General features: G+C 35.2%; 1 protein-coding gene across 1 annotated transcript in view; it reads left to right on the forward strand.

The window, feature by feature from the left end:
• The window catches only part of AGL (amylo-alpha-1,6-glucosidase and 4-alpha-glucanotransferase), an 80,755-nt gene that overhangs the window by 5,784 nt on the left and 47,683 nt on the right, over positions 1-27,288 (forward strand). Inside the window, exons 3-17 of the mRNA XM_082614084.1 lie at positions 6,690-6,900; positions 7,435-7,601; positions 8,837-9,040; positions 15,921-16,102; positions 16,267-16,378; positions 19,495-19,618; positions 19,962-20,064; positions 20,159-20,256; positions 20,912-21,051; positions 22,315-22,502; positions 24,525-24,648; positions 25,234-25,397; positions 25,692-25,793; positions 25,908-26,063; positions 26,157-26,307. Of these exons, the coding sequence (XP_082470210.1) occupies positions 6,690-6,900; positions 7,435-7,601; positions 8,837-9,040; positions 15,921-16,102; positions 16,267-16,378; positions 19,495-19,618; positions 19,962-20,064; positions 20,159-20,256; positions 20,912-21,051; positions 22,315-22,502; positions 24,525-24,648; positions 25,234-25,397; positions 25,692-25,793; positions 25,908-26,063; positions 26,157-26,307 (2,226 nt within the window). The remainder of the gene's footprint in view (positions 1-6,689; positions 6,901-7,434; positions 7,602-8,836; positions 9,041-15,920; positions 16,103-16,266; positions 16,379-19,494; positions 19,619-19,961; positions 20,065-20,158; positions 20,257-20,911; positions 21,052-22,314; positions 22,503-24,524; positions 24,649-25,233; positions 25,398-25,691; positions 25,794-25,907; positions 26,064-26,156; positions 26,308-27,288) is intronic.

The raw sequence follows: 27,288 nt of genomic DNA on the forward strand, positions 1-27,288 counted from the left end.
TAAATCAAGTATCAAAATAAATAGGACTTGGAATCTTTAAATTACTTTATCAGACAATATTAAACCAAGACTTTTAAAATTAATGAAATTTATTTAATCACATTACTTTCATGACAGATATTACCAATATTAACTTTTAGTGAGAGCCAAAAGATTTGTTCCAATAATTAGTAAATAAAATTAATTATTTAAAATATTGTTTATTTTATTTACATCTTATTTTTGTGTTTTATAAATTACATGATCTATTAAATTATCATATACGTATATTATATAAATAAATATTCATATTTGGAGACTACTTGTCATTTTTTTTCTGAAGGTAGACCACTGATCCAAATACTGTTTTAGAGGTTTTGGATGAGTTTCAACCTTTGTTCTACAAGTTCTCTGAATCCTTGTGTAATTATAAAAACAATATTTGTATAAGCTGAACAAGGGACAGGTTATTTAGTTGTGCTCAGATGGCTAATCTCTGATATTTGTACTGTTCAAAATGGCACCATTACTTCTGTAATAAATTTAATCATTCTTGCAAATATAAATATTTATAGTTCTCACAGTCACTTAAGTATTAAAACTTTGCATTTTAATTCTTTGGGCAATTACTTCTCAATCTACCTCTTCATAATTATAGCTCTAATATAAAAATGTTTCCCAATTTTATACCTTTTTATAAATTATAAAAAGATATAAAAAGTTTTTTGTTTATGCTTTTTGTTTCAAAACAAAATTGGGTTTATACTATCTAAACAATTTTGATACCTGCTTACAGTGTCATGGTGTGTGAATTCCACCTCCCTGCTTACTGCCACATTTCAGTCATACTTTTTTCCAGAAAGGATTTGAAAGGACCTATATAGATGCATAAAATATAAGAAAACAGTCAAAGTAATCATGTTATTAAATATCCCTTGATAATATGATTTATAGTGGTTTTATACTATTCCTGCTTACAGAATACCATAATTTGTACCATAATTTAATCATTCCCAATCATTAGATATTTAGTTTGTTGTGAGTTCATTTAATTATAATAAACTGTGATGAATATCCTTATATATAATCTATGTTTATATCACTGGTTAATTCCTCAGAAAATAAATGTCTTTATGAAATTATTGAGCCAATAATCTAAACTTTATTAATATTCTTAGTATGTTTATGCCAAATTGCTTTATAGAAAAATTTATGCATGTAGCTACTTGGAAAAGAAATTATTAGTTTCACTGTATAGTAAAAGTAAGAAGTAAAAATGAGTCCCTCAATTTTTGCAAAGTTACTTAATAATTACATTTGAATAGTTTGTTTCTTGCTTGCTAAATCCATTTACTGTGAATAAATTTATATCCATATTTTGGTCCAATCCAGGAATATGGTTAGTAGAACTTATCACTAAATTATAATTTTTTCCAGGAATGCCTAGAACTTCCATTCCCTCATATTATAGGTATTGCAGTATATAAAACAGCATTCATATTTCTCTAGGCAAATACAGAAGTATTTAATTGGATTAGCATAAATTGGAAGAGTCCAGCATTCTCTTAATGTCTTATACTGATATCTTTTCTTCACAAAGAATATCTTACCCAATGTTTAATATTGTGGTGAATTTACCACCTGTCAAACATCACTGTGAGAGATTTACTTCTATCAAAGAGCAATTTTAGTCATGACTGAAATATATCTACGTGTTCTCTATTTCAGGATTTGCCTTGAACGAAACTGACATTCTTTATATGTAAATAAATAGCAGTTCACACTCATTTTTCTGATTCATATCACCACAGCAGGGTTCATTGTAGCTGTCTCCCTTGCTTATTTGTAACATCTTTCTCTGACAGTGAAAAACCTGGCTCTTATCACCTTTGTTTTTGAAAGATATTTTCAACAGGTATAGAATTCTAGGCTGACAGTCTTAATCTTTCAGTACTTTTAAAGATGTTGCTCCACAACCTAAGTGTCCATCAACAGATGAATGGATAAAGAAGATGTGGCACATATATACAATGGAATATTACTCAGCCATAAAAAGAAACGAAATTGAGTTATTTGTAGTGAGGTGGATGGACCTAGAGTCTGTCATACAGAGTGAAGTAAGTCAGAAAGAGAAAAACAAATACCGTATGCTAACACATATATATGGAATCTAAAAAAAAAAAAAATGGTCATGAAGAACCTAGGGGCAAGATGGGAATAAAGACGCAGACCTACTAGAGAATGGAATTGAGGATATGAGGAGGGGGAAAGGTAAGCTGAGACAAAGTGAGAGAGTGTCATGGACATATATACACTACCAAATGTAAAATAGATAGCTAGTGGGAAGCAGCCGCATAGCACAGGGAGATCAGCTCAGTGCTTTGTGACCACTTAGAGGGGTGGGATAGGGAGGGTGGGAGGGAGGGAGATGCAAGAGGGCAGAGATATGGGGATATATGTATATGTATAACTGATTCACTTTGTTATAAAGCAGAAACTAACACACCATTGTAAAGCAATTATACTCCAATAAAGATGTTAAAACAAAAGATGTTGCTCCACTGTCTTCTTGCTTGCATTGTTTCCCATGAGAAGTCTGCTGTCATCCTTATCCTTGTTCCTGTGTACATACTTGTGTCTTTTTTCCCCTGTGGCTGCTTATAAGATATTCTCATTTTCACTGGTTCTGAGCAATTTGATTTTGATGTTCTTTGGTGTAATTTTCTTCATATTTCTTGTGTGGGGGATTTGTTGAACTTCTTGGATCTGTAAGTTTGTTGTTTTCACCACATTTGAGAATTTTTTACCCCATTATTTCTTCAAATAATTTATGTCTCCCTTCTTTCTTCTCTCCTTTGAGGACTCTTTATGTTAAGCCACATGAATTGTCTGATGCACTTTTAAATTTTTAGATTCTTTTTTCTCTCTTTGTTTCTTTTTGCCTAGTTTCTATTCCTGTGTCTTGAAATTCACTTATCTTTTTTTCTGCCACGTCTCACCATCCATTAAGTCCATTCTCTGTATTTGTCATCTCAGACACTGTAGTTTTAATCTCTAAAAGTTTGATTTGGGTCTTTTTCTTTTGTTTTAGTATTTTCCATGTCTTGACCTAACTTTTTGCACATATGGAATGCAGTTATGATAACTGAAATCCTTCCTTGTCTACTAGTTGAACATCTGTGTCACTCCTGGGTCCGTTTTCATTGATTGATTATTCTCCTTGTTATGGGTTTTGTTTTCCTCCTTCATATGTCTCGTAATCTTTGTTTGGATGCCAGACATTATTAATTTTACCTTGTTCGGTGCTGGGTATTTTTGGATTCTTATAAATGTTCTTGGTCTTTGTTCTGGAATGAAGTTACTTGGAAATATTATAGTCTTTTGAGCTTTACTTTTATGATTTGTTAAGCCAGTCTAGAACTTTGCCCTTTCTAAGGCTCATTATTCCCCACTACTGAAGCAAGATCCTTCTGAACTTTCTACCCAGTGCCTCATGAATTATGAATTCTCCCAGTCTAGCTGGTGAAAACAAGCACTGTTCCTGGTCTCAGGTATTTTTCTCAGAGACATTCACTGATCAGTACTCTTCTGAATACTCAAGGGAGACCTTTGGAAGATCTCTGGAGTTCTCTGTGCAGCTTTCTCCTCTTCATCCACAACTCTCATCTGAAAACTCTAGCTGCCTTCGTCTCCACAGATTGTTAGTTCCATCTCCTCAACACAGGAAGTCAGTTGAGGTCTGCCTGGGTTCCTTCTCCCTGTGCCCCAACCTGGAAGCTCTTTCAAGGTAGTAAGTAGGCAGGGGCAATTGTAGGGCTCATCTTGTTTACTTTCCATCTCTCAGGGATCACTGACTTTTGTTGCCTGATGTCAGGGTCTTGAAAAATCATCATTTCATATATTTTGTCTGGTTTTTTTTGTTGGTGGTGGTGGTTTCTTTCTTTTAAGTTTCAGGGAGGGGGGTAAATCCAATCCCTGTTATTCCATCTTTGCCAGAAGCAGAAGTCTCAGTCCTTTAGGTCTCTGTTTCCTCTGTGTGGAATGCCCTATTCCAGATATCTGTGTGGTCAACTCCCTCACCTCCTCTTTCTGTTTAGCAGTTTTTTCTTGGATGCTGGACATTGTGAATGTTCTGTTTTTATCTCTGGATTTTATTGTCTTGCTTTAATGGAGTGATAAGTTTTATTTTAGAAGTCATTTACATTATTTGTGGATTAGCTTAATCCTTTTGAGGCTTGTGTTTAAGCTTTGATAGGATAGGTTTATAGTAATTTTTACTCTAGGGCTACTTTAACCCTATTACTTAAGACATGACTCTCTTGAATACAACAGGTGTTCAGCAAGGTCTCTTAACTCTGGCTGCTTAAAAATTGTAATGTATCCCAGGCCTGAGTGAGCTCTGAGAATTGTTCAATTTACAGCTCCCACTAGTTGTTCTTTTCCTAGCCTTATGTAGTCAAACCCTACTCATGTACAGTTTAGTATTCAGGCAGACTCAAGATGACTCTAGGTAAGTTCCTGGAGCTCTGTCTCTGCATAGCTCCCTTCTTGTCATACTCTGCCCTGAAAATTGCAGTCTCTTCACCCTCCGAAACTCTAATCTCTGTGTCCTCAACTCAGTGAGATTACTATCCCCGCTCCCAGTGTCACAGTCCAAAAAGGTCCCCTAGTCTGATAGCTAGAAGGTTCAGAGAAATCATCCTTCTCTCAGGGGTCACAGTCTTCTCTACCTGTTTTTGAGAACAGTTGTTAATGTAGTTCTTTTAGTTTTTCATCAGAGGGCAAGTCCAGTACCAGTTACTCCATTATGATCAGAAGCAGACATCTTCAGAAGGATATTTTTAACACACAAGATAGGTCATGTCACTCCTGCTTAAAAATATTCACTGGCTCATTTCAGTCAGTGAAGAAGCCAAAATACTTACAGTGACCTTTAAGACTCTGCATGATCTGGCTCCCCTGTTACCTTTCTTTCCTTATATCCTACTATTCCTCCCACAGCTTATTCCAGTGTAGCCATGCTGACCTTCTTGTTATTTCTGGAACCACCAGGCATGCTTCCATCCTAGGTCCTTTGTGCTCTCTGTTTCCTGTGCTTGGTCAGCACTTTCTCACCATGGCCATGGTGAGCCATGAGGCTAACTCTCTCACTTCTCTCATGCCCTTCAACTTCTCAATAACCATCCTATTTAAAGTTGCTACCATCTCCTCACCATCACTCCTTTCCCTCCTTTTTCTTACACTGCTCTGATCTTTGTCCCTTAGCATTTATCCCTTTCTGACATACTACTTTTTCTTATTTATTTGTCATGTCCACTGTTTAATGGCTGCCTTACCCCATTAGAACTCAAGCTTCACAAGGGCAGAGATCATTGTCTTTTTTGTTCCTTATTACATCATGTGTGTTCAGTACATCATTTTTTATTACTTTGTTGGATGTTTAATAAATTAAGTATCAAAAATATAAATATTACTATACTTCTTTCTTCTCAAAAAGTTCCTTAAGCTTAAAGATTATAACCAGCAGAACTAAATTTCCCTGCCTTCATCAGTTATTATTGCCCATCATTAATTAAAATGTTACACCCATGTTTAAAATATATATGCCTGAATTTCTAATAGACTTTACTATAGTCAGAATTTTTACATCCTAACAATTATAATCAAGGTTTAAAGTCGGCCTTGAACCAATAAAATTTTTTCTTTCATAGTAAAGTTATAACTGTAATTTGTTAACTTTTTTCCTCTTAGGGCAAAATACTTGTAATACAGTACAGAAATCCCAGGTATATTTTAAAAGAAATAGCCTAACTAAGGCAAAAGTGAGAATGTTTTGGCTTTCAGAATTCCAAGAAAGGCTTAAGTAACTAAACCATGAAGAGTAGGTTTAGGGGCAGTAGCATGCTGGAGTTGCTGGCGTTGTCTCACAAGAGCTGATCATGCATATCTCTTCCCAGTTCCACATTCAGTGATGCCATGTTGGTAGCCTGAGATGGACCATGGTGAGACTTGTTTCCTCCAGAAGTCAGCAAACACTGAAAATTAGGGTTCCTCACCACTCCTACCCCCGTCCCACTCAGCTCCACAAAGCCACTTGTTAACCCTCTATTACCACATCTCTGGAGTTGAGCAGACATCAGGGACAACTGGTATCAGGAGCTCAAATGCCTCTAGAACTGTTAGAAATCTGAATTCTGCCTCTCTAGAGGTTGACTTCTCTCAGGGAAGACTGGCTTGCTCTATCTGGTAAGATAGTGTCCCATGATACCTCCCAACTTTTACGTACTATCATCAGAGAATCTGATACCACAGAGAAACTCACTTTCTCTGCTGCAGTTTGAAAAATACCAGCGAAAGTGTCTAGTTAGATGCCCACCTCTGAGCAGTTCAGGAAGTGGGACGGAGGTAATCATGGAATGGAATGGAATCATGTAAGAACTTGCATATCCCAAAGTAGCCATGCGACTAGTAATCAGTTTCCAGGAGAAGAAGAGAGGGACAGTACAGAGCAGACAGTGTCTACTGTATGTTAAAATAAAAAAATTAAGCTAAATTGAAATGCAAAGTGGTTCCAGAACAGCATTAAATATTTGGAGTTCTTTTAAACATAGTTGAGAAATCATTGTTGTATAATACTTTAAATAAAACATCTTTTTAATATGGTAACTTAAGTCCTGCAATGAGTTTATTAAAATGTGCTTTTTGTTTAGGGTTTGAACTACAGTTCCGATTAGGCCCAACTTTACAGGGAAAAGCAGTTACTGTGTATACAAATTACCCATTTCCTGGAGAAGCATTTAATCGAGAAAAATTCCATTCCCTGGAATGGGAAAATCCAACAGAAAGAGAAGATGATTCTGATAAATACTGTAAACTTAATCTTCAACAAGCTGGATCATTTCAGTATTACTTCCTTCAAGGGTAAGGTGCTCTGTATGTGAAAAAAAGTTAATTTATTCTATAACTTGAAGTTATCTAACTTGTAAAAAGTACCATATGAGCCATGGCAGTGCAATTTTTACAGGGCTTTCCTGAGATGCAAATAGAATATGATCCTTCAGTTTCTAGGAAGTAATTGTAAGCTTCATTACATATTCAAAGTATTACTATTATAAAGTAATGGCATAAATACTGTAGTCTTTTCATGCAACCTGATTATAGGATGCTATTTACTTAAGTGCCCTTGTTATTACTGATCTTAGTACACTTATTTTTCCTTAAAGCAATTTTATTAGATATATATGTATATATTGTATTATGTCATTATGTAAAGATTGGAAAAGGATAAAACATGGCTTTTCCATTGTTTTATTGCAACTTTTAAAATGATTTTATGTGCCTGGAAATATATTTTTAAATGGGACAATTTACTTTCCAATTAGAGAGTCAGACTATTAGATGAGAATTATTTTTCCCATCATTAATTGAGAAATTTTTGTTTTGTTTTTTCCTTAGAAATGAGAAAAGTGGTGGAGGTTACATAGTTGTGGACCCTATTTTACGTGTTGGTGCTGATAATCATGTGTTACCCTTGGACTGTGTTACTCTCCAGACATTTTTAGCCAAGTGTATGGGACCCTTTGATGAATGGGAAAGCAGACTTAGGGTTGCAAAAGAATCAGGTAACGTCAGCTTTCTTTCTTCTTCTTTAAAATAAATGTAATTATCTTCTGTGATACAGATTTCAAAGGCTTTAATTCTTTTAATTTCATTCCTTAGTACATTTAGTAACATAAATAGAACTGTATGAAATTGTTGCTACTTGACCATTTTTAACCTACAAAAATGGCAAATTTTATGGTTCAACTGAATAAATTATGGAACTCTATGACAAAATAAGATTATTACTGTTTCTAAGACTTTACTTTGACATATAAAAATTAGTAAGCTACCAGAATGTGTTGGAAAATGTATTATCATGGACTTCCCTGGTGGCACAGTGGTTAAGAATCTGCCTGCCAATGCAGGGGACATGGGTTTGAGTCCTGGTCCAGGAAGATGCCACATGCTGTGCAGCAACTAAGCCCATGCGCCACAACTACTGAGCCTGCGCCCTAGAGCCCACGAGCCACAACTACCGAGCCCGCGTGCCACAACTACTGAACCCTGTGCTCCTAGAGCCTGTGCTCCTCAACAAGAGAAGCCACCACAATGAGAATCCCTCGCACTGCAATGAAGAGAAACCTCCACTCTCCACAACTAGGGAAAGCCCTCGCACAGCAATGAAGACCCAACGCAGCCAAAAATAAATAAATAAAATATATTATCATTATATATAATTTTAATTCAACAAGCCTTGATTAATGGTCTTCCATGTGGAAGTCATGTGCTGCCATACATACCAAGAGTAAAATGAAACTTAAGGTGTATTTTACTCTTAAGTAAAGGGTAATGTTAATTTTCTACTTTCGACTTAAACATAGAGTGAAGAAAGAAATGAGAAGTTCACTGACATAACTAAAACAGAATACAAGTACTATGGAACATTAAAACTAGGAGAAAGATGTACTGATATACTTGCATAGGATATATTTTCTACATATAAATATATCAATTCAAGAAATATAAAGTGAACCCCTAATAGTAACTAGGCATTGTGTGTGATTTTTTTCAAATACATCATCTCATTATCCCTATCTTGCATATGAGGACACTGATAATCTTGAAAGATTTAAGTAGACTTGCTTGAAGTCACTTGTGGTACAGCTAGGATTGAAACCCAAGTCTTTAACCCCTTCTCTGGTAGCATGATTGCCTTGCCATTTAGAATTACTTATGGAAGTTTAACCTTACATTTTGCTTAGTTTTAGGTATGTTTTTTCTTACAGTGGTCTTTGTTTATTTTCTTGTGTTGCAGGCTACAACATGATTCATTTTACCCCATTGCAGACTCTTGGACTATCTAGGTCATGCTATTCCCTTGCTGATCAGCTAGAATTAAATCCTGATTTTTCAAGACCTAATAAAAAGTACACCTGGACTGATGTTGGACAGCTAGTGGAAAAATTGAAAAAGGAATGGAATATTCTTTGTATTACTGATGTTGTCTACAATCATACTGGTATGAGCTTCATTAACTACTTTTATTAATTTTAATGAGAATATTATATTCTAATTATTTCATTCCTTGCTGTTTTATATAACATAAATTCTGAAAACACAAGTGATGATTAGGTGTCCTTCAATTTAAAAATCACTTTATACAGTACCACTTTTTTTCTTTCAAAGAAAAATAGTGTTAGTTGAAGATACCAATATGTAAGTATTTTACATTTGATGATTATAAAAACAGGAGTGTGATCATAGAAAAGACCACATATTTCAATTTACAGTATTAATACTTTACAGACCAACTAATGAACCCTATATAGCCATAGCTCTGGTACTATAGCATATATTTGAAAAAACTGAATGGTGTTATTTGAAGAGAAAATTATTGGTAAATTCTTAGAACTTAAATTTGAAAATTATATCTTTTATATGTTAAAAGATATTATTAAAGTTTGGCACCCAGGATTTCTTACCAGTATACAATTCTATAAAAATGTATCAGAGGTTTCCAAATGCTGATCCTCAGAAAATGACTGCTTCCATCAGCTCTCAGAGTAACTGGGTCTGGAGAAGCCTCTGGCCCTGATCAGCTTTCAGTTTAACCCAGTGTACCTTGCAGATGCTCTTTTCTGTTTGCCATGATGTAGAAAAGTCAGGAAACCACTGATTTACATATGTAAACAACAGGAATTCCAGGTGGTACAAAACATTTAACAACAACAACAAAAATCTCTGGTGTGTGTGTCATAAAATTGTTTTCCAAGTAACCATAGGAACTATGAAGATGTTCAAAAGCTCAAAGATTTGGTTCATCAATATAGACAATAATCTCTAATGATAATAATAAACAATCAAAATTAGGCGAAGAAATAGGAACGTTCTAAAATTTGTTGTTTCTGCATGCACCTGGAAACTAAGCATCAGGGTCCACAGTGAAAACTGCCTAATGTCTAAGAATTCAGTATTCTTCGCTTGAAAATTTGACGTTATCGATAACTACTTTGACATCTTTAATACTATTCACATCAAATTTATCCAATCACATAATGGCAGCGTACGAATTATGATATGGCTTAGGCAGCTGTAACAAAAAGACAAAAATATAGTGACTTAAGATTTAAATTATACTTATTTCTTATAAAAGATTAAGTAGGCATTCCAAGACTGGTGTGGTAGCCAACCCATGATAGGGAGCTAAGTTCTTTCTCTCATGCTGCTCTGCTGTCTCCAGCACTTTGCTTCCATCTCTTAATCAAATATGGCCCCTCCAGTTCCTTATATCACCTCTACCCAGTGGCAATGAGGAAAGGGAAGTAATGTCTTTTAAGGGCATGATCTGGTGTATATATCCCTTCTGCTCACATTGCACCAGATAGGATTTTGTCTCTTGTCACACCTAGCTATAAAGGAGCTTGCAGTGTAGTATTTTGTTTGTCAGCCATGTCTGTCGCTGAACCTTGAGAGTTCTGTTACTAAAGGAACAAAGGGAGTATAAGGTTTGGAGTACAGTCACAGACTCTGTCAGAGACTGTATTTTCTAAAGCATTGGAGAGATTCTGTGTAATATAAAAGAAGTGAATGTTGCTTCCACCTTGCATGGAAAGTGTTGCGTATCATAATGTCCTTTCTATGAAATAGGTTTTCATTAAAAAGTTACTATCCAGGACAAGTCAGCTTCCAGAATGGCACTGTTAAGGGCTTCACAGACCCTCTACCCTGCAAAACAGCTATAACTGATGAAAATTGTTTTTAAAAGACTAAAGTCTCCGAAAATTGTCCTAAGGGCATTCAGCACATGGAGAGACATTTATGCAAGAATATGTACTAAACCTCAGAAAGAATAGTGAGTCTGTGACATTTGAACCACAACCTGCTCCTCCCTCCCTACCCTTCCCCAGTCAGAGTGATGATAGGTCTGTTCCTAGCAGGTGCTGCCAAGGACACCAGGCTCCCTTTCTCCCTGGCTCCCAGTCTAGGGCTGTGGTTGAAAGGGGCAGGCTTCCAGCGTTTCTCATTCCCCCCTTTCAGCACTATGTTATGGAAACTATTCTAGGCAAGAGCAGATGAGAGGCCTGAGGCTCCCTTCCTCCACCCAGCCCCCACTCAGAAAGAGAAAGTTCTATTTCATGCATGGCAGGTCAAGAATACTGGACCCTTGCCCCAGCTTGCTTGTGGGGTCGGGGTTCCACACCTGAAGAGGAAAGCCAAGAAAACCAGAGGCTCCTATCCCTGCCACCACTGGTGGAGCAGTGACACAGGTGTTCTGCCCCTGGGAAGAGATGTGCAGTAAGAACAGAGTAAGAATGGAACTGACTTTATTTGGCACATAGCATGGGAAAGTTCAAGCCTGTGAGCACTGTTGAAAACAATGGAGGCTTTGGTGGTAAACAATCCAAAGGAGGCTGGTATCTTCATGAGAGCAACATGCTAAACCATAGGCCAGCTACTGGTGTAACAGAGAGAACCAGGGAAAGAGACAGCTAACAAGAGCCTTCTTGGGGTCAGAACAAGCCTCAAAGACAGGCCTCAAAGACTACCCATGCCAAGGGACCCAAATTTAATTGGATCACATTGCAGTGCTCCAGAATATTATCAAAAATAATAGCACAGTCAGCCTGAGTAACAACTCAGGAGAGAAATAGCTGAGTGTGATACCAACAGAAGCAGCCAGCTTAACAGATTTCAGGGAAAAAGACACTTAAGAGAGCCCTGCTAAAAACCACCATCACCCCAGGCTGACTACCCATGGGCAAGGCTGCACCCTGAGTCGCAACATCAGAGTCTGCACACTGTGGGGGAAATAGACTTCCCTAAAATAGTCCAGACAAGTCACAAACCAACAACCAAAAAGACCTGGAGGGGATGGGATCAATATCCAGAATTGCTACAATATGTTATCTAAATCACCAATACTCAACAAAAAATTGAGACATGTAAAGAAACAGCAAAGTGTGGCCCTTAGGCAAGAAAAAAACAGGCAACAGAAATCACCTTTGAGAAGTCCTAGATGTCATACTTGAAATAGACTTTAAAGCAAGTATTATAAATGTATTTAAAGAATTAAAGGAAACCAAATTAAAGCAATAAAAGAAGATATTATGATGATAGCCCCTCAAAGAGGGAATATCATAAATAGATAGAAATTTTTAAAAAGAGCCAAATGAGAGTTCTGGAGTTGAAAAGTAAATACCAAAATGAGAAATTTCACTAGAGCTGTTCAGCAGTATGTTTGAGTTGAAAGAAGAAAGGGTTAGTGAACAGTGACTATGCAATCTAAAGAACAGAGAGAAAAAAGATTAAAATGAACAGAGTTTCAGTGAAATGTGGGACATGGAAACATCAGAAGAAGAGGAAAGAATGGAAAAAAATACTTGAAGAAATAATGGCTGAAAACCTCCCAACCTCCAACATTAATTTACACATCCTAAAACTCAGGGACCTCCAGATAACATAAACAAAAGAGAGCTACACTCAGACACATCATAGTAAAAATTTTAAAGCCAAAGATTTAGGGAATCTTGAAAGTAATGTCTTGAAAGGCAGAGATTTTCAGAGTCAATTAAAAAATAAATAAATAAAACAAGATCCAAATATATGCTGTCTACATGCCACACACTTTAAATTCAAAGATACAGGTAGGTTGACAGTAAAAGGATGGAAAAAGATAAACCTGAACTGGTTAGTTTAGGAGTTCCCTCTCTGACTGCTGCAGAGATGGCTCAGCCTTGGGCATACACAAGGTCTTCCAGACTGCCAGAGGTGAATGGGATTTCTTTTTAAGGCTGGCTTCCTAGAAGTCACCCTAGGTCAGAGTGTACTTCATTGTTCACTCGGTATGCCTGCCTCTCCCAGAATGAAACTAACCCCAGACTGGGAGGTAAGGGGAGAGGGCATCTCCCATCTTGGCCACACCTGCCTGGAGCAGAGCACTGGGGTAGAGCTTCCATAACACGTGGTTGGTCGGGTGGGATAAGGGAGCAGGTTGTGGTTCAAGTGCCACAGACTCTTGCTATTCTTACTAAGAATTAGTAGGTTTTCTTGAATAAATGTTTCTCCATGTGCCAGATGCCCTTAGGACAATTTCTAGAGTCTTTCTTTACTGGGCTAATCTGGAAGTCCATCTTTCATTTTTAATTTTGATACGTATTAAGACATAGTTTGGAGTTCAACTCCTCTTCCATATAGAATGAGAAAAAATACTTTTATTAGCTAATGTTTAGAATTCTTTCATTTTACACTTGATTTTGTTTCATAAAATTGAGATAAGAAACAAAGTTTCAGGATTTTACCATGTAAAAAGTTGGGGTTGCCTTAGTATTTACTCTTAATAAATGAAAATCCAAATTGGATATAATTATCATGACATTTTTCTCTTATATAATCTTGAATTTCAATGACTATGATGATAAATCTTGGGAAAACTATCTTGATTCAAATTTGAAGAACTATCAATTTAACTTTTATTACAGCATCTCTGCTTCTTATGTATTCTGTCTATTAAATAAATACTAAGTAAATCAGTGACTTACTAAATGATTTATCATATAAGTGAAACTAAAAATAATAATGATTTTAAAACTCTGTAAGGATTGTAATGGTTCTCAGCTGAGTGAACAAGGCATGACCACATTCATCTCAGCCATAGAGCAAAATGGTTAGACTGCAGATTCTGAAGAGACTTGCCCAGTTCTTTTCCTGGCTGTGTGACTTTTGCTGAGGTACTTATCTCAGTCTCTCATCTGTCAAAGGAACATAGTAGTATGCCCTATATCATTTGGAAGGGCATGAGGGTTAATAAATTAATGCACTTAACAGTTCCTGGCATATGGTAGGTATTGAATAATTGTTACTACTTTAATGTACATTAACCACTCCTGAGCATGAATTTACAGGGCATTAGTCCATTTTAAAGATGAAGCAAAATGTGTCTAAAACAAATTACCTCCAATGTTGTAAACACTTGAAATACCTTGCAAAACTCCTGATTCTGATTCTGAACTTACTGATACAAATGGGTAATAAGATACAAGCTATACCCTTGTTCTTTGAGTATATTTTTTTAGCAGTTTCTCAGCCTCACTTTTATCAGTTTTATCGAAACAATATATCTTATTAACCTTTCAAGATTAGCTATACAAAGAGGTTGCCTATGAGAGAACTGAGTTTTCTTCCATCAGGATTGTCTAAGCAAAATTAAAAACAAAAACAAACAAACAAAAAAACCCTTTCTAGAATGAAGGCTCCATGAGCACCTGAACCTAGCTCCCTTATTTGCTATAGAATATCTAGCTCTCAGAACAGTGCCTGGGATATATGACACTTTCAGTGTAGATATATGTGGACCTATGAATGGATTTTGTGTTAACATGCTGTCCCCAGGCAGTGCTGTCATCACATGCTTGGGTAGATGTGCCTGGGCCTCAGCTGGAGTCTGGGCCAGTTTGAGAGATGTACTGAGAAGAGTGGGTGTGATGAGGAAGGGCATGTTCAAGTAAAGAGAAGAACTAAAATGTAGCAAACCTCCCTCCAGGGTTTAGGGGAGATGAGAAGGAAAAGAGAGGGCACAAAAGAGAGAAGCAAAAATTTAAGGCAACCAAGATAACGACACCTTTTGTAAATCAAGGAAGAGGTCTTTTGTAAATCAAGGAAGGACTAATCAGTAATGACAAATGTTGTAGAACTTGAAAGTGATGAAAATGAGAAAGTAACACTAAATTTCATGATTAGGAGGCTGGAGTAATCTTGGTGGAGCACTGGCTGTAGAAGCAGATTGTAGTGGGAGAAGGAATGAGAGTGTGGGGAGAAAGTGGAAGTGGTAGATACAGGTTGGATTTTCAAGACGTTTGGTCTCGATACTAATAGACCCTGCAGAACTTAGAGAAATAACTGCATTTAGATAAGGTGTGTGTTTGTATTCTTAGCTTTGGGGAGATACAAGCATATTTAAAGATCTAGACGAAGGAATCTCACCTCCCTCCCACCTCAAAAGAAAAATAAAACCCACAGGAATACATGATATGTAGGAGAAAAAGATATAAATGACATTTTGCGTTCTAAGGATAGGTAAGAGACAGAACCTAGAGCTTAGGTGGGGCTGAAGGAGGGCCCTGTCACTCAGGAGACCATAAGTAAAAAGGAGAAGCTCCTGGGGAAAGTAAATGTCAGGGGGCTCTTCTGCCCTAGAACCTAACAGCCAGACACTGAAAAGCCTAAACCAGAATTGAAGATACAGGTAACTTTCTGCTTTAATGAGGCCAGAGAACTTGAAGTCAGGGCAAAAGCCCAGTCTGCCTTAAAGGAAAAGATGTCCTTTAGGTTTAGAAGGTGCATTCCAAAATATAGTTCACTCAAGGACCATCAAAAGAGGCCAAGGGGGCTTCCCTGGTGGCGCAGTGGTTGAGTGTCTGCCTGCCCATGCAGGGGACACGGGTTGGTGCCCCGGTCCGGGAAGATCCCACATGCCGGGGAGCGGCTGGGCCCGTGAGCCATGGCCGCTGGGCCTGCGCGTCCGGAGCCTGTGCTCCGCAACGGGAGAGGCCACAGCAGTGAGAGGCCCGCGTACTGCAAAAAAAAAAAAAAAAAGAGGCCAAGGACAAGACCCTTCTTAACTCCCACTACAATAGTAAACAATTTATACAATGGCATTAATAAATGTGTTGATCCTATTTACTATCAATTAAAAACTCTTACAACAGAAAAGAAAAATGTATGGTGAAATAGATGATAGGATACCACAACCAAAAAATTGTTTTCATACTACAATATCATTATAAAATATTGATATCTAATATATAAAAAAATGAGTGATAGATGTTGATATTTTATTTTACCTTTAAACTTAACTTCAGTTTAATTACATGATATTACTTTATGTTTCCTTTTTCTTTAAGCTTCTAAAAGTAAATGGCTCCAGGAACATCCAGAAAGTGCATATAACCTTGTGAATTCCCCACACTTAAAACCTGCCTGGGTCTTAGACAGAGCACTTTGGCATTTATCCTGTGACGTTGCAGAAGGGAAATACAAAGAAAGAGGAGTAGCTGCTCTGATTGAAAATGATCATCAAATGAATGTCAGTATGTATAGAGGAATACCACACTAAAACAGTAGCAGAATTTCTAAAGTGTAAAGTAAATGTGTGGTTGAAAATCATTTAGAGCCTGTCTTTTAATATGGTAAATAATGTTTCGTAAAAAGATTTTAAATGTGTATATTTTAAATATTGATATTTTTCAGTGCATTCGAAAAATAATTTGGGAGGATATTTTCCCAAAGATCCACCTCTGGGAATTTTTCCAAGTAGATGTTGACAAAGCAGTTGAACAATTTAGAGGACTTCTTACACAAGGTACAGGATATACACTAGGATGTTTCTATCGATTTTAAGAAATCTAGTATTACTCTTTGAAGCGATAACTCTTCTCTTGGTTAACACATTATTAAATCTGTTATTATTATATGATATTTGTATTGTTTTTGATGCTCTAAAACTATGATTCTGGAAGCTATCTTAGAGTTAGCAGAGATACCTAAAGGGCATGTCATAATACATACTTATTTCCCTCGGGGACTGTTTCTTACATTGATTCCTTAGCACAATGCTCAGAATACCGTAGAGCTCAATATGTATTTGTTAAATGCATGAATGGCAGGTAAGCAGAGCAGAGTATTTCAGCTGCCAAAGACTCAAAACAGGCTTTGAAACTGAGAGATGTAAGTCTTCTGTTGGCTAACGCAGGAATCTTAACTGAGGTAGAGGGGCTTCTAGCTGATGGCGCCTACCATTAAGGCTACCTAACCACTAGTGAGACTGACTCAGGTACTAGCCAGTAGCAAAGATAAAGAATCAGATCTTCAGTTAAGGACATAATTAACCTTAAGAAGTTAATCATTATGTCCCTGACAAAGTAGGATAGGAAAAAACATGCTGAAAGAGAAATTAGGGTTTTTCGGAGGCAAATCAGAAAAATTATAAAGAATGTATCTACAATTAGTATAGGACAACCTAACAGCAAGGATCTTTGATGGCTAGAAATCCTCTTCCTCATCCAGAAACTAGAGCTTGCGTAGGGCCCAGAAATACTGCCTTCAAAGTAGAAATCAGTATGACCTGAGGCCCAGGAAGCTTAGGGTCAGATTTACTCTCTCAACTTTCACAATTGTGTAACACCTTATATATGAATTTTTTATATTAACTTTCCTTCATGTTTTATTTTACTGAAGAACTTCCATCTTCCCTTCCCTCTGATGTTTATAAGCTGTATTATTTATTTGCAATAATGTGCAAAAATATAATAAATGGAATGTGTGAGTTCCTCTCCCCCAAAACCTAGAAGGAACTATCTAATAGTTTCTTGTGTTTCTTTTCAGACTCTTTTTGAAAGAAATTCCAATTTTATCTAATTAGATATATATAAATCATATTCATAAGTTTTATATTTATATCTATTTTATGCACACACAAATAAAACTATAGCATATGGACTGTTTAACAACTTGTTATTTTAGTTGACAGCATGATCTTATTACAGCTAATTATTTCTTTTAACCTCTAGATAGAATACACTGTTTTAAAGTACTTGAATTTCTTTAGCCTTTTAGATAGATTATTTGCAGTTCATTTCTCATTCATTCAATACGTGTTTATTGAATCAACTGTTATGTGAAAGGCACTCTTCCAGGCATGGAGATTCAATGGTGAACATAGTAGCAAGCCCTTGCCCTAGGAGAATTTATATTCTTATAAGCAGTACTATAGAAAATATATCCTTGTAGATGTTATCTTTACTTGCTATGTGAGTAAATCTGTAGGACAAATTGTTAGACATAGAATTCATGGGTCAAAGGGTATACAGATTTCATGATAAATTTATGATAGATATTGTCAAATTGCTTTTCAACACAAGTTGTACCAGTTTACATTATCACTAACTATACCATCACCAATGTTAGATACCATTAATCTTTATAATCTTTGTCAATAAGGGAAAATATTCATTATTTTAATTTACATTTCTTTGCTTATTAGTGAAATATCTTTTCACATGTTAATTAGCCATTTATAGTTCTTCCATTAATTCCCTATTAATGTTCTTTCCCTATTTTTCTACTGGGTTGTTTGTCTTTTTTCATATTGACTTATTATTCTTTCTGATTCCTTATTATAGTGGCCTCAAATATATCCTCCTAGTATGCTGTTGATCTTTTAACTCTTGTTTATGTTGGTTTTTTTCCCCAGTGTAACCAAATTTGTTGATCTTTTCTTTTATGGCTTCTGATTTCACATTGTGCCTAGACCTTCAAACAGCAATCTGTGTTTTCTTCTGATAATCTTATTTATATTTTACTTTTAAATATTTAGTACACCTGGAATTTATATAAAGAAAATATTTAACTTTATTCTTATTTTTAAAAATGATATTGAGTTGATAATCCATCCTTTTATACTGATTTGGGGTACCACCATAATACTTCATAATGTATAATCATACACTAAATACACATGGACCTGTTAGCTGTGCTATTCCAGTGATCCGTCTTTTAGTCTACCAGTACTAAAGACTGTTTTATAATGTACACTGATTTTGTAGCTTTTTCTTTTTTTTAAACACTTCTGGCATTTTTCATGTATGTTACTCATCTGGATTAACCTCAGAAACTACATATTAAAATCTATTTAATTTTTACCTTAGTTTGTTTGGGCCTTTATAAGCCATTGCAAAATCTTTTTAGAATAAGCCAGGTATTAATTAATATAAAATCAAACCCACTGGAGGCAATCCTGTACCAATACCTGATTTATTAGGGACAAGTTCCAGAAGAAGAGTGAAAATTCCCCCCACAAAATGTTTATTTACTCTTTTCATTTTTTATTATTATGTAAGAATATGCTTGTTGATGAAAAGGAAAACAGTATAAAAACAAACCTGTGTGCTTCTTTCAGAGAAAGTCAGGTTGTTAATATGACTTACTTTTTAGAATAGAAGGCAATCTTTGAGGGAAAAAAAGTCCTAATGTTAATGTATTTGGTAGCACCTGTGAAGAAAATTTGTACCATCAACATCCTTAATGCACTAAAGAATGTATAGAATAACTGAATGCCAACTGAGGTAGAAAGATGGGACTGAGGTTGAACTGGTAGGAATTGCTGTGTTTTTCTTTTATAGTGTTTTTGAGGTTTTTTTCCTCAGTCAGTCTCTTTCTCTCTCTCTCTCTCTCTCTCTCTCTCTCTCTCTCTCTCTCTCTCTGTCTTTCCTTCCGTGTGTGTGTGTGTGTGTGTGTGTGTGCGCGCGTGTGTTAGATGGTGTGCAGGAGGATGGACAGGGAGGTAGGAAGGATGCTTATGAAATAAACATATGTTTTATTTTCCAAGAAAAAACTATAAACTAAAAATTTGAAATCAGTAACAGTTATAATCTCCTTATGCATATCTGCATTTAAGATATAATATTTTCTTTCTTTCAGAAAATAGGAAAACAACAAAGCCTGATCCAAAACAACACCTTAAGATTATTCAGGATCCTGAATACAGACGACTTGGCTGTACTGTAGATATGAACGTTGCACTAGCAACTTTCATACCACATGAGTATGTTTTATATTTTACTACATATTAAAGAGTAATATTACTTGTAAACCTTTATGGATAGTATTATTTTCATGCTATTGTTAAAAGCCTGAATATAAAATGAAATAAAGTAATTCACCATAATTCTACTACTTCAAACGCATGACATTTCCCCTCTTGTCTGTGTGCTCGTCCGTGTTCCTATACATAAATGTAAAAATGTATACAGTTGGAAAACTTCTTCAGCCATAATTAAGATCCTGATGAATATGTTTAAAGTTTCTATGACCATTATTAGAAAATTTTTAAATGTAGAATTTGTAAAACCATTAAATAATGTTTGTATTGCTTTATCTGTTTCAAGTGATGGGCCAGCCGCAATTAATGAATGCTGCAGTTGGTTCCAGAAGAGACTTGAGGAATTAAATTCAGAGAAGCATCAACTCGTGAACTATCATCAGGAACAGGTTTTACCTACTTCTTTGAACTGCTGTTTTTCTTTGAGTGTTAATACTGTTTTTTGTTGTTGTCGTTGATGTAATATAATTTCATGTTTTCTAGGCAGTTAATTGCCTTTTGGGAAATGTGTTTTATGAACGACTGGCTGGCCATGGTCCTAAACTAGGACCTGTCACTAGAAAACATCCTTTGGTTACCAGGTATTCCATTTTTGTTTTCTTCTCATTAAAGGTTAAAAATTGAAAATTGTATTAAACTCTTCAAATTAACCTAAATGTTTCCTTTAATGTGTGCCTCAGTACATTTCTTAAATTGAAATAGAAGTTTTGATCTGGTAACTAAGCTTAATATTAATTAATTTTGTTAGGTACATCTTTAGTTAGAGAAACTATCATTATTAACCAAATTATAATCATTTACATTCATGTTTCTGGAGGACTGCATACTTACTAATAAATTCAATGTTAATCAAATTAAGCAAGCATTTAGTTCCTTATACTTTAGGTAATGTACAACATAGATTAGGCAACTGAAGTGTAGTAAAAACCTTTGCAAAATAATGTCAATACCTCAGTGATTTTCTTAGTAATTTTATGAGATTTTTAAAGTTATTATTTAGAATGTAAATCAGATATGCTGTAATACTAACTCAATTTCTCAAATCCTACTAGGTTTACTCAAAATGTCTACTGATGATTTTTTTACCTATATTGCAGTTTATTTCCCATAAATGGTATCAAACTAATCTTTTCTATTCTATTCACTAGGGAAGAAGTTTAATTTTAATAGTGCTAATTCACATTCTCTCCAAGGAGTTTCTCTGTATGGATTTCATACTTGATTGTATCTCCCTAGATATTTTACTTTCCCTTTTGAAGAAATGCCCATCTCCACAGAAGAATCTATGATTCATGTCCCAGATAAAGCTTGTTTTCTGATGGCACATAATGGATGGGTAATGGGAGATGATCCCCTTCGAAACTTTGCTGAACCAGGTATATCATTTTTGTTAACTTCTCTATGGATAGGGAAATAAAAGTTCACGGCAATCTCAAAGTATAAATTGTTTATTGATTTTTTCCCCCCACTATGCTAGTGTTTTTAAAACTATTTCATTACAGATGCCAGAGGTGCATACAGTTTGAGAGAGAAGAGAAGGGATTGACAGGATGGGATTCATCTTCTTCTTTTCCCTCCTTTCCCTTTCTACCCCTTATCTCCTCAAACAGAATAGCTTTTATATATCTATTTTATATTGTGGTTCTGCCTAAGAGTTTATTTGGGCAACAATTTATTGCATTTTTAAAAGACATTTGAAACCTCTATTATTACAACTATTTACTATAAGAGATATTTTCACTCATTAGCCAGAGGAGTATTTAAGGTATTTGAATGGCAGTTAAACTAGAAACCAGTTGTTTTAGATTCCCTCTCACTTAATACTAGCATCTTATTTTTCTACAGCTATTTCATTGCCAGGAAGAATTTTGCAGGGGACCTATCAATATATTTATTTTTTAACATTTTAGAATTAGAAGCCTGTTTTAATTACATTAAATTTAATTCAGAAATCTCATTTAAAAAAAAAAGTGTAGGGCTTCCCTGGTGGTGCAGTGGTTGAGAGTCCACCTGCCGATGCAGGGGACATGGGTTCGTGCCCCGGTCCAGGAAGATCCCACGTGCCACGGAGCGCCTGGGCCCGTGAGCCATGGCCGCTGAGCCTACGTGTCCGGAGCCTGTGCTCCACAACGGGAGAGGCCACAACAGTGAGAGGCCTGCGTACCGCAAAAAAAAAAAAAAAAAAAAAAAAAAGTGTAGCTCTGGATTTAAGTATCTCTGCCCTCTCCATTCTAACCATTCTAAATGAAAAAAGAAATTCTGCTCTACACCGTGGATTTAATGTAACCTATTGCCAAAAATTGGTAGCAAGGTGGAGTTGGAGCTTTAAATGTTTTTGGTAGAACTATAGCTTTAAAGGCCTACTATTATTGTTTTCCTTCAAGAAGTAACTTAAATTTTTGCCATTAAGCACACATTTTTAGAAGAAACAATAAGGTACAATTTTAGCAAAATAGATATGAGATCCAAATTACTATTAACTTTAAAAAATTTTGTCCCATGCCATTTTAGATGTAATTTTAACCTATATATGGTTTGTGTTAGAAATAATAAATGTGTTTTAAATACAAGTTTTTCCTTGAAGTAAATGTTTTCATTTTGTTTCTCAAACCATTGAAAGCAAGCTCCTTTCTTAACAGGTTCAGATGTTTATCTAAGGAGAGAACTTATTTGCTGGGGAGACAGTGTTAAATTACGCTATGGGAAAAAACCAGAGGACTGTCCTTATCTCTGGGCACACATGAAAAAATACACTGAAATAACTGCGACTTATTTCCAGGGAATCCGTCTTGATAACTGTCACTCAACACCTCTTCATGTAGCCGAGGTACAGAAAAATAATTCATCTACATTAAGAAAAGAAATTCAGTATTCTCTCCTAGCTTTCCTTAAATAGAGTATACAAATATATGTTTCCTTTTGCTAGTTGGATACCAACATTGATTTGGTAGTAGTATTTAACACTTGCATAATTTGCATAGTTCTGACAATTTTTTGATGCAGCTATTATGGAGTACTGGGCTATGAAATGTTTGAGTTAATATTTTTATTTTAAGTTAGGGAAGTACATTATATTGTCTCTGATAATACACACAAAACCATATTGCTGTATATATATTATTTAAATATTCATATTTTAATATTAATATTTTCAAAGAATTAATCTTATTAATATTTTAATATATAAATATTAATTTGTCTTATTCTTGTTATTTTTAGGTTGCTTTCAATACATTAGTAGCCACTGTGAAGTTGAATAGCTTATTTCATATTATAATGATTATTTAAACCCTAACATTACAGCATATTGAAACTATTTTAGCCTCATTTGATTCAATTTTTATTAATTGTTTATAAAAATGTAAATGTAAACATAAAAGTTTTCTATTTCTCTTTGGGTTTTTTACAGTAACTTAAGCAATGCCAACACTTACAGCATTATCTTTTACATTTTACAGCTTTGTAAACACTTCAAATTTTCATTCTGTTTATAAGATCTTTGATAGTTTTCTAGTCACAAGTTAGTGTTCTTTGGAAATGTGTGCTTATCTGAAAAACATCTATTTCTATACTTTTAAAGCAGTATTATAATGTATATGTTTCAAGTCCTGTGATGAAAAGTTGATTTGATTTGGAAGAATTTAATGAACATTAGTTAAGATGGTAGACGTTTATTAGCTTCAAAAAATGGCAGAGGTTTTTTTGTGTGTGCCTTTATAGCAACATCAAAAAAAATACACTTTTAAGATTGTTATAACATTATGGCAAAAGTTAGAATATTAAAATTTAACTTGCTTAATTTTGTTACATAATCCTCTAGGATCTTACTTAATAGAATTTCAAGTATTTTACTAGTCTTTGTGCAAATGTTATGTTAAAAAAAACTTTTTGGAACTGATCTGATTTCTGATTAAGAGTTTTGGGGAATTCCCTGGTGGTCCAGTAGTTAGGACTCAGTGCTTTCACTGCAATGGCCCGAGTTCAGTCCCTGGTCGGAGAACTAAGATACCACAAGCTGGAAAGCATGGCCAAAAAAAAAAAGTTTATTATCATCTGTAGGAAAAACTGGCCTCAGTCTGGTCAGACCTAATCTTTGCAATAGCTAAATGATTCACCAGTAGGGAATTTATCATGAATAGCTTAGTCAAGTGCCTGGAAATTAATGGTCTGATTAGAGGTATTAAAAACAAACATAGGGGCTTCCCTGGTGGCGCAGTGGTTGAGAGTCTGCCTGCCAGTGCAGGGGACACGGGTTTGAGCCCTGGTCTGGGAAGATCCCACATGCCGCGGAGCAACTGGCCCCGTGAGCCACAATTGCTGGGCCTGCACGTCTGGAGCCTGTGCTCCGCAACAAGAGAGGCCGCGATGGTGAGAGGCCCGCGCACCGCGATGAAGAGTGGCCCCCACTTGCCTCAACTGGGGAAAGCCCTCTCACAGAAACGAAGGGCCAACACAGCCATAAATAAATAAATAAATAAATAAAATTTTAAAAAAACAAAAAACATAAAACGGAGGGAAATCCTAAACTGCAGTGTTATGGTTTAAATTTTTTAATGTGACACTAACATTTTTCTTCTTCCTTTTTTCCTCCCCCTTGTGTCCCTATATCTGCAAAATCTAATCTTCCTTTTTAACTGTTATATTGTCTTTATAAATTCTCTTGTTTCCTGTGTGTATTGGTCTGTTTTCTTACATATGCACAATTACTTTATTTGGAAATTCTTCTTGGATTTCCATTTTGTCTTGCTATGTGATATTTTCAAATCCATGCCTAATCTTACCTCCTCTCCTTCCCCTGCACCATCTTGCTTTTCTCTTTCTGTTACATTTGTAACTGTGCTTTTTGCAGTACATGTTGGATGCTGCTAGGAAATTGCAACCCAATTTATATGTAGTAGCTGAACTGTTCACAGGAAGTGAAGACCTGGACAATATCTTTGTTACTAGACTGGGCATTAGTTCCTTAATAAGAGGTAGGCTTATTGAAAGTGTTTTTCCCATCTAAAGCTTTAGTTTTTGTTTAAGTAGATTAAAAGGCATTTAATAGCTTTATATACAGCATTTAATAATGTTCAACATAGTTACTGTTCTTTTAAATATTCTACTCAGAATTTCCTAGTATAACTTTGTTTTCATCAGTAAAAATTTCCACTTTGGAGTAAAATATCTCATTTTAATTTGAAAGAGCAGTGGAATGAACTGATGATTCATGAACAAAACCATTTTTTTGGTTGTTGGAAACATACAAATCTGTTTTTCATCTCCTACCTGCCTATGTGATATAATCTTTAGATTTTTCTTCATGGATTTTATATAACCAACATCCTAATAAACAACATATGTTCCCTTTTACCTGCATGAACCATTTCTCTGGTTAAGTTACAGAGAAGACTTTTTTGTCATTTAAACTAATGGACATTTGTTTAAATGTTTGAAGCAGTTTTATTTTTTATAATATTTATGTGGTCTTTTTTTGAAAGTCAGTCATGATACGAAATCTAATCTCTTCTTGGACATTGATAATGAAGATTGTTAAAATATTCTGTAATGCCTTGCAGAGGCAATGAGTGCATATGACAGTCATGAAGAGGGCAGATTAGTTTACCGATATGGAGGAGAACCTGTTGGATCCTTCGTCCAACCCTGTTTGAGGCCTTTAATGCCAGCTATTGCACATGCCCTGTTTATGGATATTACCCATGATAATGAGTGTCCTATTGTGGTAAGCATCTAACATGTTTCTTGTATTTACTGATTTTGCTAAATGTTTTGATATTTAGTTCCCTGCTATTTAGTGGTAGTAATATCCACAAAACTTCAAAATAGTGCCTTAGTGATTGTGATACAAAGGTTTTTGAGCGTTTTGTTATTTGTTTTAAAGCAAATGAATGTATCTTATCGAATGTATTTATGCACTTATCCTTTTACTTCATTATGCTATAGGATGGCACTTTGCATTTGAAAGAAAATAAACTTTTGGGTTTGTTTGTTTGTTTGTTTGTTTATTGTTTTCTAGCATAGGTCAGCATATGATGCTCTCCCAAGTTCCACGATTGTTTCTATGGCATGTTGTGCTAGTGGAAGTACTAAGGGCTATGACGAATTAGTGCCTCATCAGGTTTGTTTATGTGTTGTTTTTTAAAATCCACAAGGCAAAAAACTTTGATCATTTTTACCAAAAGTTCTCATTGTAATTAAAACATACACATGGCTAAGTTTTAATTTTGTTCAGATTTCAGTAGTTTCTGAAGAACGGTTTTACTCTAAGTGGAATCCTGCAGCATCACCATCCAGTATCGGTGAAGTTAATTTCCAAAGTGGCATCATTGCAGCCAGGTGTGCCATCAATAAACTTCACCAAGAGCTTGGAGCCAAGGGTTTTATTCAGGCAAGAAACTAAATTATCTAGGTTTCTTTCTTAAGGTTCAATTTTAGAGTCTTCCCAATTTGAGCACTAATGTGTTTTCTCTTTGTTTCTCAGGTATACGTGGATCAAGTTGATGAAGACATAGTGGCAGTAACAAGACACTCACCTAGTATCCATCAGTCAGTTGTATCTGTGTCTAGAACTGCTTTCAGGAATCCCAAGACTTCATTTTACAGCAAGGAAGTGCCTCAAATGTGCATCCCTGGTAATGGGATCTAAAAAGTGTTATTGTGATTATATTGTTAAATTGTTAATAATAATAATAATAAATATTATTAAATTGTTACATATCATATATATTGTAACACAGTGCAAGTGTAGATGTAGTTGAGAAAAAGCATTAGAAATTTTTGATAGCTTATATTTTTACTACATGGAACAAAACCTGAAAATACTCTCAAATGTTAACATTTTTTGAGTTGTGAAGTGATTTTGTTTTCATCCTAATACATTCCCTTATCTCCTAATTTGTATAAAATGAACATGTATTTCTTCTATACCCAGGAAAATATATATGTATGTTCATGTGTTTGTATGTATGTATATACGTATATTCATGTGTGTCCAAGTGTTTTATGTATGTGTATACACATTTTACATATATAAACCAAAATGAAAAATAGTTTAATATTTAAGGCTCTTTATAATCCATCCTCACCTACCTTCCTGGCCCTGTGTCACTCCACTATTTCAACCAAATAGATATTTTCACTGTTCCCCAAGTAGTCTTACTTCTTTACATCTTTCAAGGACTAAAGTTTCACCTCCTTTGAGAATCTTTCTCTAAGTATTCAGTGAACTCTCTCTCCTCTGCACATAAAGTAATTATATTCTCTCTATATCACTCTGACACTTAGTTATAAAATACATCCTTGAGATATATCCTTAGTATTGCTTGATTTTTTTCTAGACATGTGTATTTCATTTCCTTCCTTATTATTATATATAATATATTATGGCATAACATGCTCCTGTGCATACAGCAGCTGTCCAAGTCTGTTGATTAATTGAGTGAATGAAGATTCTCATAAAATCATCATATTCTATATTGGTTGCTAGTTGCTAAATATTCATAACTCCCATTTTTAGAAATTATCAACTTGAATAGTTTCAGAGTTAAATGTTTATTACTTTTTTTGACTAGTCACATGTTTATATTCAGTAATCTTATTTGGTTGTTGCTAAT

The sequence above is a fragment of the Mesoplodon mirus genome (assembly GCF_964341445.2).
Source record: "Mesoplodon mirus genome assembly, chromosome: 3".
Taxonomy (NCBI): Eukaryota; Metazoa; Chordata; class Mammalia; order Artiodactyla; family Ziphiidae; genus Mesoplodon; species Mesoplodon mirus.